General features: G+C 45.0%; 1 protein-coding gene across 1 annotated transcript in view; it reads right to left on the bottom strand.

Annotated features, from left to right (window-relative positions):
• Window positions 1-12,357, bottom strand: part of PLD5 (phospholipase D family member 5) — a 405,754-nt gene that overhangs the window by 249,135 nt on the left and 144,262 nt on the right. Inside the window, exon 2 of the mRNA XM_045879152.2 lies at window positions 9,042-9,178. Within this exon, the coding sequence (XP_045735108.1) occupies window positions 9,042-9,178 (137 nt within the window). The remainder of the gene's footprint in view (window positions 1-9,041; window positions 9,179-12,357) is intronic.

The following is a 12,357-nucleotide window of genomic DNA, read 5'->3' on the forward strand; positions in this document are numbered from 1 at the left end:
GCCAGTGGATGCACAAAGAGAAAAGATGAGAAAAGAAAGAAACCATGGCCTGAGCTAGGGATTTGGGCATCACTTACAAGTGGCAGAGGTGAAATCACAGGAATGGGTTAGAAATTGCCAGAGTGGAGAGTGGGAGAAGAGACAGAAGATTTGCATAACCCCTATTAAGTATTGCCTGACTGAGGAAACGGGCAGTGCAAAGGGTATGAGAGACTGAATATACAAATGGGCAAAGGCCAGACCATGTATCTAGAACCTCAGACTCTGCCCACAACCTGCAGTAACCTGGCCAAGACGCCGATCTCTCACCTACGACAAGCAGCCAGGGAAGTCAGCCTGCTGTAAGTCATGCCAGCAGGAAGGCAGGACACTATCTCCAGTAACAACCCAGACCACCAAACAGTAACTTCTATAACCAAGATGTGGGACTTGATTAATAACAGGACAGCTTCTCTAATTTTTTGCCTCCAATTTAGGACCAACTGGGGAGAGTCAAGCATGCTCCCCCACCCAATCCCATAGGATGTCCTGCTTTGAGTTAGCCCCCCTCCACTTCCCCTTCCCCCTCCTCTTCAGGGCACACCTGAAGCCTTCCCCATCCCACTACAATGCTCCCCCACTCCTCTGCCTGATTCTGAGTCTCTAAATGGAAGCAACAGTGGCTGACGCTCTTGCTAACCGCAAGCTCCAAACAAACAGCCTTTGCTTTGCTCATTGGTCTTCATTTATTTCCACAGGACTATGCACAGAGACAGAGAGGTTCGCTTGGAGAGTATAAGAGAAAACCTCTTCCTGAGGAAAAATGGGAGGTGGGAAGGATGAATGAAGACAATCACAGTCTGAACTGGAAAGAGGGCTGAAGGAGTTCTACCAGGTGGATGCCATCTTCCCATGGAATAACCTCTGATGAGTGACTCGGGAGAAGGCAGGCCAGGGCTGCAGGAAAGAGAGAGGAGTGCAGAACTGGAAGCAGGCAATATGGAACCAACCAGAAATGGGTGACATGCTCACTTCTGTCTAACGGAGTGGGCTACACAGAGCGCCATCTTCTCTTTTTCTTCAGATCCTACAAGATCCAGTAAGAAAGGGGCACCTGGTGGCTCAGTCAGTTGAGCATCTGACTCTTGATTTTGGTTCAGGTCATGATCTCAGGGTGGCGAGATTGAGTACCACATCGGGCTCCCCACTCATCGGGGAGTCTGCTTGGGGACAATCCCTCTCCCACTGCCCCTCCCCCCACTTGTGCACATACTCTCTTTCTCTCTCTGTCTCAAATAAGTAAATAAATCTTAAAAAAAAAAAAAAGATTCGGTAAGAAATGGATACCAGCGCTATAAAAGGAAGAGCACATCAAGAAAATTATAAAGGAACTAGGTTTGTTTTGTGTTCATATGGACAAACAGGGAAGGATGTAAAACAAAAGCTCTAGAGCCAGTTTCTGCCAGTTTCTTCTACCTTTCAACATCTTTGTTTGGTTGGTACATTGGAAATCTATTTGTAGGACCAAGTGCTCTAGGTTTTTTCAATTCTTTGGTGTTCCCTTCAGATGCAGGGGTAGATTAAAGTTTCTCTTCCTCTTTAGACAGTCAGAAAAGTGCTCAAATACTGAAGTCAAAAACCAAATGGACCCTTCTAAATCTGGGAGCAACACTCTAATTTAAAAATATTGTTGGGTTTGTCAACATAAAGCACAATAGATCAAAGTTAATGTACATAAAGGGAAAAACTTATAGTTTAAGAAAAGATTGGAAAATGGATAATGAAGTCTTCCTTACTTTGGAGCAAAATATGATGAAACTTTAAAGGGGCTGTAAACACCTGCATGAACTCATGCCCCTTCATAAAAAGAACAACAGCCAACATTTACTGAGCATTTATTATATGACAGATGCTATCGTATGAAAGCATTAACATATTTAGTCCTTCTAGAAACCTTTCAGGTAAGACTTGTCTTTATTGTACAGACAAAAAAACAGTGGTACAGTAAAATCAAGAAACTTGCTCAAGATTGCAAATCTCCTAAATGGTAAAGCCAGGCTCGAACCCAGGTAATTTGGCCCCATGGTCCATATTCTTGTGTTCATAACATGAAAAGGAGGCAAAGAAGGAGGGACACTGTTCAATCATAAAGGTAATTTAAAGAACCTTTCCTCTGGTGTCATCTTATCTATCACCAACACCCTTGTGGGACAATCTAATGACACCCTAGAACTTAGATTCTGTTTTTTAATAGAATTCCTCGTGAAAAGGAACCAGAGTTCATTGGAGAGTAGATAATACCCTGCCCCAGAGCAAGAAAATTCAACACGAGGCCAGAACAGCTTGTTGTTGCCAGAAAGCAAGTCTGCTCTCAGAGATATCTGGAATAGTGTCAAAAAATACAAAAGACAGCTCCCACTGGCCAAGTAGTGACAATTTGAGCATTAAAAGGGAAAATAATGATTAAAGTCCATTGGAGCAAGTTGAGTCTGTGAAGATAGCTCTAAGGTCATGATATTCAAAGAGAAAGAACAAAACACTAGGAGGTGATTGTCAATGCACAGAGGTCTCTCAATGCTGCTTTCTAGAAATGTTACGTATCGGTGAACTAAATTATGGATGCCCTACACTTGAACTGGGTTATTAATATAGATATAACTATAGATATTGTTTATTATTTTATTTTTTTAAAGATTTTATTTATTTATCTGACACAGAGAGAGAGTATAAGCAGGGGGAGCTACAGGCTCCCTGCTGAGCAGGGAGTCCGATGCGGGACTCAATCCCAGGACCCTGGGATCATGACCTGAGCCGAAGGCAGACTTAACCAATTGAGCCACCCAGGCATCCCTAGATATTGTTTAATATTTTAAATAAGAAAATAATGGATTAGAAGAAGAAATTCATTAAAAAACTATATGAAAAATATAGAGAAGTCAAAAATTTTTTTTTTTTTTTAGAGAGAGAGAGTGTGTGTGTGAGCATGAACAGGTAGGGGCAGAGGGAGAGGGAAAGAGAGAATCCCAAGCAGGATCCATGCCCATCGAGCAGCCCAACACAGGGCTTGATCTCATGACCCTGAAATCATGACCTGAGCTGAAATCAAGAGTTAGACACTTAACTGACTGAGCCACCCAGGAGCCCCTAGAAGTCAGCTTTTTAGTAGAGAAATCGAAAAATTAGAAAGCAGATGTGAAGTGTACATGTGGAGGGGTGGTATATTCCAAAGTGAGTCTGGCTCTCGCTATACTTTCTGCGGTGGTCTAGGACTACTATAGTAATTTATACATTGGTTGCCCAGGCTCAAATATGTCATGGGTCCCATTCTGTGCAGACTCAAGTCTATCCACTTTAGAATGAAAGAAAATCCCTGGGATCAGGACAGTGGGAATCATATACGTAGACTTCGTTGGTCTATTCCCTCAAGCTTTAAGCCAAGGAGGCATAATAAGCTAAAATGGATATGCAAATCTGTGAGTAAGAGTGAGCCCAACCAGGACGGGAGCCTCACAGACATGGGGCTGATTTAAGAGGATGAGGGACAAGTGTGAGGAGGTCCAGGAGCAGCTGTCTTAACTACTGTGACAGATCAGTGTCCATCGACAAGGTTAGAAGATGATGCTGACCCACCCCAAATTTTATGTTTCTGTAGCTTGTTTAATGATAGTTCGCAGAAATGAGCTGCCATATTGTTTATAGCCATTGGGCCTGAGATGCAGGAGTGGCAGGGTGTGGACTGGACCTACAGGCATTTGTCACTGAGGTGTGCTAAAAAGAAGCCCTCTTCCAGTAGTGCGTAATGGTGCTCTACTAAACGGGGAAGAAACAACCCACAACAATGGATGAGAGCTGAGAGAGATACAAAATACAAAATGGAGGCCTGTTCCCTTACTTGAAAGGGCAGCCCGTGCACACGTGAGCAGGTGCTCCGCAGGTGAAGGACACCTGGACGTTCCAGTGTCCCTACAAGTCCCTGGGGATGTGACGTGTGCGAAACCACACAGTGCCCTTACCTCTCGCAAGAATAGTGGAAATGATAACTGGAGGCACCAGTGAATCATAAAATAGCCACACCACAGGATGGATGTGATCTCCACCGGCAGGTGAAGCCGCTCTTAACTATGCAGTGATGCCCCTGTGCTCACTGAGATGCAGTTTTCCAGCTGAAACTAGAAAATTTGCCCTTCACCCCCTTCAGTAAGTCAAGTGACATGGAGGTTGATATTTATAGAGACCGAATCAGCAAATTAAACACACGGGAAAATGATGGAAACTACCCTGATATTCGGTACAAGGAGGCAAAGAAATAGGTCAAAGTCATTTACTGAGGTCAAAGATCTGGTCTCCTGGTGTAATAAGGTCAGTTAAAAGGCACTTGGGAAGATAAGAGCAGTTGTTAATTCACAGATTCATGTGGAAAATTACGACAATCAAGAGCATCACTACCCTACCATTGGTACAGTATTTTAGTAGCAAAATAACAAAAAGGGGAAAATAAAACATGATGTCAGAAAAAATACAAATAGGATATTTTCACAGAGAAGATACATTTTTTTCAGACATAAAAGTTCAGGAAACATTGAGTGGGCAATATGATTCCGAGTAGTAATCTATCAGAGGCTAGAAAGGCATCTCAGCTATTCAGTAGAGTTAAGATGAATTAAAGAAATGCACACATGCCCTTGAACAACGTGGGGGTTAGGGGCACCGAACCCTGTGCAGTCAAAATTCCACATATCACTTTTGACCTCCACCCCCAAAAACTTGACTACTCACAGGCTGCTGTTGAGCAGAAGCCTTACTGAGAACATCAACGGTTGTATGTTCCATGTAATAGTTACTGTATCTTTACAATAAAATAAGCCAGAAAAAAGAAAATGTTATTAAGAAAGTCATCAGGAGAAAATGCATTTACAGAACTGTACCATATTTATCAAAAAAAGGTGCGTTGTCAGTGGACCCGCGCAGTTCAAACGCGTATTGTTCAAGGGGTGGCTGGATTTAGGAAGGGCTGCCGCAGACGAGATCACGAGAAGAGGCTGTCAAAACAGGGAGAAGGGGAGGCACTGACCGACTAGGATGTTGTGCACTCTTCCAACTTTCAGGAGTGAGGAGAGCTACACACACAGAGGGAGTATAATTATGAAGCAGCAAGATCTCAGCAAAGTTTGCAGGGAGCAGGCAGCTCTCTTCATGATAATGATGCCAGAAGGAGAAAAGCATAAAGAGGAAACTCTTACAGGGAAGTAAATTGTACTTGGAAGGTAAGCATCATGTGATCCCATTAGTGCTGCTCTGGGCTAGAGTCTGGAGAGCTCAGTGCCAGGATGAGGAAGAGGTAGGAGAAGAAGAGGTGGGATTTGTGCAGAGGGGCTAAGTTGAGACTGGCATGCTGCTGGAAGCTTCTGCAGGAGGTGGTGTCCCCCCGTCTGCATTAGCGCCACCGTAGTCAGTGGGTACATCGCCACATCGCCCCTCCTCTCTCTCCAGGGGCATCCCTGGGGGATGCCTGGGGGGTACCCAGGCAGGGTCTCTGCAGGTTGTTAAGGGACTGGAACCATGGCTGAGGCTGCCCTGAGGACAAGGATGGGCGGACGCAGGAGTCAGCCAGCCTTAGAACTGGCACTGTGGTTGAGGCAAGAGATCCAGGGAGGCCAGTGAAGACTTTAGGATCCTGCAGCAAGCATCGTGGACACACTGGCCATGGTCTAGCAGACGGAGAAGAAGAAAATGAAACAAAAGGGGCTGCTATAGGAAGAGGTTCAGGAAACTGGGAGATTAGATACGCAAATGGACACTGGCCAGACTGTCTATAAAAACTAGACTCTGCCCCAACAGCTGCGGCCACCTGACCAAGACACCAACCTCCCACCCACAATAACTAGCCCAGGAAGCCAGCCTGTGATAAGGCAGGCTATTTCTAGTAACATCCAAGACACCAAACAATAACTTCTGTAACCCTGTAACCTTCTGCCCCAAATGGCCATGACTTGATTAAGAACTACCAGCTTCCCTAATTTTTGTTCCCACTTCCAACTCAGGACCAAGCAGAGAAAGCCAAACATGCACCCCTTAACCAAGGACAGAGGACGCCTCGATTCCTGAAGCTGCCCAGCCTCCAGCTTCCCCCTGCCAACAGCCCCTGTCAGGACACACCTGAAGGCTTCCCCCCACCCCCTTCCACTAGAAAGCTCTCCGGGGCCTCTACCTGAGGCTCTGCCAAAGGTGATAGTGGCTGCCTGCTTTGCCAGAGCCGGCCCTGAACAAACGGTCTCTGTTCTGCGGTCGTCTTCGTATCCTTCCCCAGAACCAAAGAGCACAGTCAGGATAAAGCAGATTCTGGATACGTGAGGACGAGGGAGGAACAGGAAGTTGGTTGTGAAGAGAGAAAGGGATTTCGGACACTCTGGAAGGGACGGGGAGAGGGTTCTTATTTACCTGTTGCTTGTTATGAGTTTCCTGCTGTGTTCTTATGGGGTATGCAATTTACCAGTAAAGCCCCGTGAGACAGATTTCTTTTAGTCTACCCCTTTCAATAGAAACAAAACTAAAATAGCCTTTATAACCCATCAGGGGGGAGTGGAGGCCAAGGCTGGGGTCCCTCCTTTTCCCTTGACAGGCTACGCCCCCCAAGTCCTCTCTGCCCGTGTGCTCCTGACCACGGCCTGCCGTTGCCTCAACTGTCCCATTATTAACTGCTCTGTGGCTCATCCTTGTGTGCTGCCACGCTCTGTAAATAGGCATCGAATGAAATGATGAATACCTTGTCGAAATTTACAGTCAGTAAGTGGTATAATGCAGATTTGAATCCAGATCTTGATGATTTCAAAGTCTATGGCGGTTCACTGCATTAGGCTTCCTTGGAAGTGCAATAGTACAATGGACATTAAATTCATTGACTAGAGGTGGTCAGAACAGTCGGCTAGGGTGTTGGGAAGTACACTGTAGTTACTAAGCAGGATGGCAGGGGATGGAACTGAAGGTCAGGGGTTGTCAGCCAGGGACAAGAGAGGGTGGGAAAGAGTCCTGGAACTAGCAGGTGATGTTGCCTATAACATGGTGTGAGTGGACAATGCAAGAAAGTTCCATCAAATTAAAATGAGAACTATCGGGAGCCAATGGTGGGGCAGGCGGCTGTCTGACTGGAGACTGGGGCTGGACGGGGCATGAGGAATGGCCAGCACCCCACCTTCGTCCTATGTGCCGGGGAGAGGAAACAAAGCAAAAGGTCTTCGGGATGAGGTCGGGGTGGCAGAAGGACAGGTGGTGCCTATGGCATGGCTGAGAATGCAAAAGGACACACACAGGGCACAGGGGAAGAGGCTGCAAAAGAGAGGGAGATTGGAGGGGATGCAGGTTCTAGAACACATGGCTGCGTGGAGGGGGAGCCCAGCAACCAGGCAGTGACGCCAACTCCCCAGGGGAAAGGCAGTGGGGGATGGTGGGTAACTGGAAGAATGTGTTCCAGATTTGAGGGAGAAGCAGTGTTGAGTCACTGGGATTTAACAATTGATTGAGGTGGAGAAATAAGCAGACCCAGATTCCAGCTGTATGAACTTAAAGTCAAAATTGGATTAAATTATAGCTTCTCTCAAGTGAAAATAGGAATAGTTCTAAGATTCCCTCTTTTTGGTTGTTGAAACCTACAAATAACCTGCGAATGTGTCTTAAAAGGTCCTGCATATTTTATCTTAGAAGTTGTTACAGTTTGACCTTTATAAAGCTGCTTCCTAGGTGCTGGGGTTTGCCATTTCAAGTACTCAGCAGACCTCATCACGAAGTGAGGTGAGAAGGGGCAGAGCCAACCCACGGAATAAGATGAGTCACCAGCCCCCTGTCCACGGATGCTTCTATCTGTCATGTCATAGGAATCTCGGAAAGTTCTGATGCAGAAGGAGTGTTCTGGAGGAAGATGGTGGCAATCTGCTATTGTTCTATTGCCTACTAATAACCCCAACAAATTCTCCCAAATTCAGTCTAAGAAGTAAATATACGTAGGAACCCCTTCCAAACATGTTAGAATAAATCTAAAATGTATGCTAATTTCTCTCTTGTATCCTTTGTTCCTTGTCTAATACTGTTCTCTGGTAACTAGACTATAATGTACCATGGGTTGAAAAACAAACTTCAGTGGTCTTTTCCAGACATTTTTTTGTGCCATGCATTCAACCCTCAAGGCAAAGTCTCCAAGATAAAAACCCACAGACACATTACCAAGTTGTTGTTGATCTTAAGCTGGAAAAGAGGGGCACTTAGACTAAAGCTTGCCAGAGGGAAAAACTACAGTGAAAATTCATTGTAAGCTCTAATTCATAAGAACTATGGTGGTTGACTTCAGCTTTGCCGCAACATGTAATAAAAATAGACTTCTCATCTATCTGCCCCCTGCCTTGGTGCTTGCTTACACCCTCCCCATGACCTAAAAAAAAAAAAGGGCAGCTCATGGAAGAGCTGGAGAAGGAGATTTATGGGGATAAAACCATGTCCCAATGGCCCTGCCAGTTAGAAATATCCCCAAGGAGACATTATTTAAGGTAACAGAAGAGACATAATACGTAAATCTAATGTAATCTATTTCTAGATTAATAACAAACTATGTGCGACATTGAGACAGAGGAGGCGTGTGTCTTCTTATAGACACGCTGATCTATTTCATCCTGAATCTTAAGTTGGAATTTTTCCTGAGATGTGTGTTTCTTTAACTTCCACTTGATGTGACAACCAGCACAGTGTCCCTTGTTCATTTGGGGCACTCATTTTTGCCAGGCTCGTCATGGGACAAACCAAAACCTCATCGACAGAGAGGGGTCTCTGTACAAAATTTCACTCTCTCCACCAGCCCCCTGTACAGGATATGCCCAAATTGTAAAGAATGGTCATTGAATGAAATCGTTACTCATTTTTATTCCCTCGGTCTGAAAAGTAAGAGTCATGCCTCAGCTTAACCAACAGGTAGGTTGGATGATCTCATGTACTTAGGATATTTTTCTCCCTACTGTCTAGCGCTCTCTTTGCTTTTCTGCCCACCCCCTAAAAGAGAAGTTTTGTTTGTTACCTCTTACCGACATTTATTTTGACAATTTTTTTCTGAGAGTCCATCCTCATCCTCTCCCATGATGTCCACGGCAGAAAATATCAATGCCACGAGAATGGCAAAACAGCATACCAGGGCAAAGATCACGATGCACTTCTGCTGGGACTGTCGAGAAAAAGAAGGAAAAGAAAAGTGAGAAGCAGCTTCCACTTCGGAAACTCAGGATTGGACAGCTTTTCAAAACCCTTTAGGAAAGTTACTTTCATCACTGCCAGCGAAGGGCTGTCCTCAGAGGGAAATCTTGCTCATTCCTCAACAGAGCCTTCAAACCCTGCTAAGTATGTTATAACCTGCTAAATAATGCAAGTGCTGTATCGAGACTTCTGAACAAGTTCACTCTCCCTCTTTCTCACCAAAAGCAGTCCAGAAGATCTGGAGATCTTCTACAAGATCTTCTACAAATAGCACCATGAGGTCCATGAGTGCAAATTAAAAATGACAAGAGTGGCTCAATAATTATTCTCTGTCCCCCGTTATTATCACCACCTTCCAAACTCTATGCAAGGTCTATGCCCTCAAACTCTGTATCCTCTCGCTTCTCCCACCTTGTCTTGCTCTAAGACCTTTACTATGATGGCTTCAGGAGAGATGCCCCTGGCAGGTGAGGATGAGTTCCACACTTTGATCAGAAATTAGATCCATCAGATGCCAGCATCTTGGGTCATGTAACTGACATGGTTCATTTCAAAAGACTGAACACAGTCATAACCAACATTCATACTCTTGATACGATTTTCACTTAGAAATAGCGGCTGAAGGTCCAGCCACTTTTGTCCTTATCTTTAGGGCCAAGTGTTGTATTTTGAGACATCCCTGTCCCCAGGGGTTCATGGCCACAGGGGGCAGAAGATGGGGCCATGGTCCCTGGGCAGCACCCATGGCCCCCAGAACAAATAATTTTGCCTACATTCTATTTATTAGATAAATCTGGATGGGGAAAAGAAGAGAAAGAACAAATTTTAATTTTAATTTTTAAAAGTGTTTCTGAAGGTTTTAGGGATTATTTGCAGGAGGGGAAAAAGTGATCATTGACCAGACAGCCAGGAGAAATTCCCTTAGTGATGAGATGCATATATGTGTACACACACACACACACACACATTTCACAGTTTTGTGGAAACCAGCTGGCTTTGCTTCTCCCACCACCCCCTGCCCTTTATCCCCACAGCCACATGGCCTCCAAAGAGCCAAGGAACCTCCCCAAGCTCAGGGTCCAGTTTGTCCAGGGACACGCTCAGATTACAGATTCTAGAGAAAGGTGTTGTCAAGGAATGAAGGTGCTTCTGTAACCAGGAACGATCAGCTCAGCTGCTTGTTTCCTTCTAGAGTCTTTGTCTTCTGACTTCCCTCAGATGTCCCCTCCCAAGAGAAGCTGGTTCCAAGTCCCTTCCTGACTCTCACTGTGCGCTTCTCTTACTCCACACCCAGGGAGGAAGTGGGGGAAAGCCCAAGCGAGACATTTGTGAACCACTGTTCTTTGACCCTAGGCCCCCGGGATCTTTAAGACAGGGATACGTTTTATTCTTTCCATCCTAAGCAACCAGCACAGGGCCAAACAGATAGAAGGTACCCAAGAAATAATGACTGTGTAAACAAAGTGAATGAATGAAATAAAAATCACAACGGCACGCTTCTGAGCATGTAGGGTGACATGAAGGTGTTTCGAGACTCAGGTGTGGCCTTTCTGAGAATTAGTTTACTTCCGTATTTTGGTGATTGTGAATCTTGCGGCTTCTCCTGTTCACTCTCTGCTTGAACCAGAGGCAAATACATGTGCCATGTTTACCGACTATATCAAACTCTGCAAAAAAGACTATGCATTCATCCTGCCCCTTTATTTTCCATTCATCCCTAGTTCCTCATTAATTTCATTTTTCAGAAGCAGCATAGGAAACTGGTTGAGGTCACAGACTTTGGGACCAGATTGCTTGGATTCTTCCACTTAGTGGTTGTATGCCCTTGGGCAAGTTATTTAGTTTTTGAGCTTCAGATTCCTTGTCGGTCAGATGGAGATGATAATCATGAAATAATAATAACAACTGCCTCATAGGGTTGTGACTGATGCTTAAGTTAAATGAGATACTATATGTAAAGTTCTTAAAACAGTATCTGAACAGACAGCACAGGATGAGTGTCTGCTGTTGTATATGCACCTCTGGGAGCTGCCTCAAATATTTGGGGGAAACAAGGTAAAGATATGAATAGATAAAAAAACATACGGGACACCAGGGGGGCTCAGTCGGTTAAGCATCTGACTCTTGATTTCAGCTCAGGTCATGATCTCAGGGTTGTGAGATCAAGCCCCTTGTCGGGCTCTGCACTGGGCCTGGAGTCTGCTTGAGATTCCCTCTCTCTCTCTCTCTTTCTCTCTCTCTGCCCCTCCCCCACCCTCTCTCTCTCCCTTTCTAAAAAATAAAAGAGTAAAACGAAAACAGACCACAAAAACTATATGTGTAAGAGAGAAGCAGAGTGATAGAGAGACAGAGGTAGAGAAGGAGAGGAAGACATGAAAAGAGAGAAGGTAAATGTGAGATGAAAATTGTCTAGGATAAAAATCTTTTTAAAGATTTTGTTTATTTATTTGACAGAGAGAGAGAGAGAGAGCACAAGCAGGGGGAGCGGCAGGCAGAGAGAGAAGCAGGCTCCCAGGGAGCCCGATGCAGGGCTCGATCCCAGGACCCTGAGATCATGACCTGAGCCAAAGGCAGAAGATGCTTAACTAACTAAGCTCCCAGGCGTCCCTAGGATAAAATTTTTGAGAAATTTTTCTAGCCATCTCTGACCTCAAAACACTAAAGCAGCATTCCTTAAACTTCAGCCTGCATCAAAATCACCCAGAGGGCTTGTGAAAACACATGTGGCAGGACCCCATTTCCAAAAGGTTTTGGTTGAAGGCTTGAATTGGTCTGGGGTAGCGCCAAGAATGTGCATTCCTAACAAGCTCCCAGGGGACACTGATGCTGCTGACCCAGGGGTCAGACTCCGAGATATCAAACTATCACCCATACTAAGTCCTGTTTTGTTTTGTTTTTTTTTTAAGATTTTATTTATTTATGTATTGAGAGAGAGAGAGTAGGGAGAGGGGAGAGAACATCCCAAGCAAACTCAGCACTGAGCATGGAGCCTGACACAGGGCTTGATCCCACGACCCTGAGACAATGACCCAAGCAGAAATCAAGAGTCAGATGCTCAACCAACTGAGCCACCCAGGCGCCCCCCAAAGTCCTGCTTAATACATGTCCATCCTTCAAACGCACCTCCTTTAGCTCATTTTCTTTTTTTTT

The sequence above is a fragment of the Mirounga angustirostris genome, unplaced genomic scaffold, assembly GCF_029215605.1.
Source record: "Mirounga angustirostris isolate CCGP_5_RB_7025 unplaced genomic scaffold, mMirAng1.0.hap1 SCAF_6, whole genome shotgun sequence".
In the NCBI taxonomy this organism is placed as follows: Eukaryota; Metazoa; Chordata; class Mammalia; order Carnivora; family Phocidae; genus Mirounga; species Mirounga angustirostris.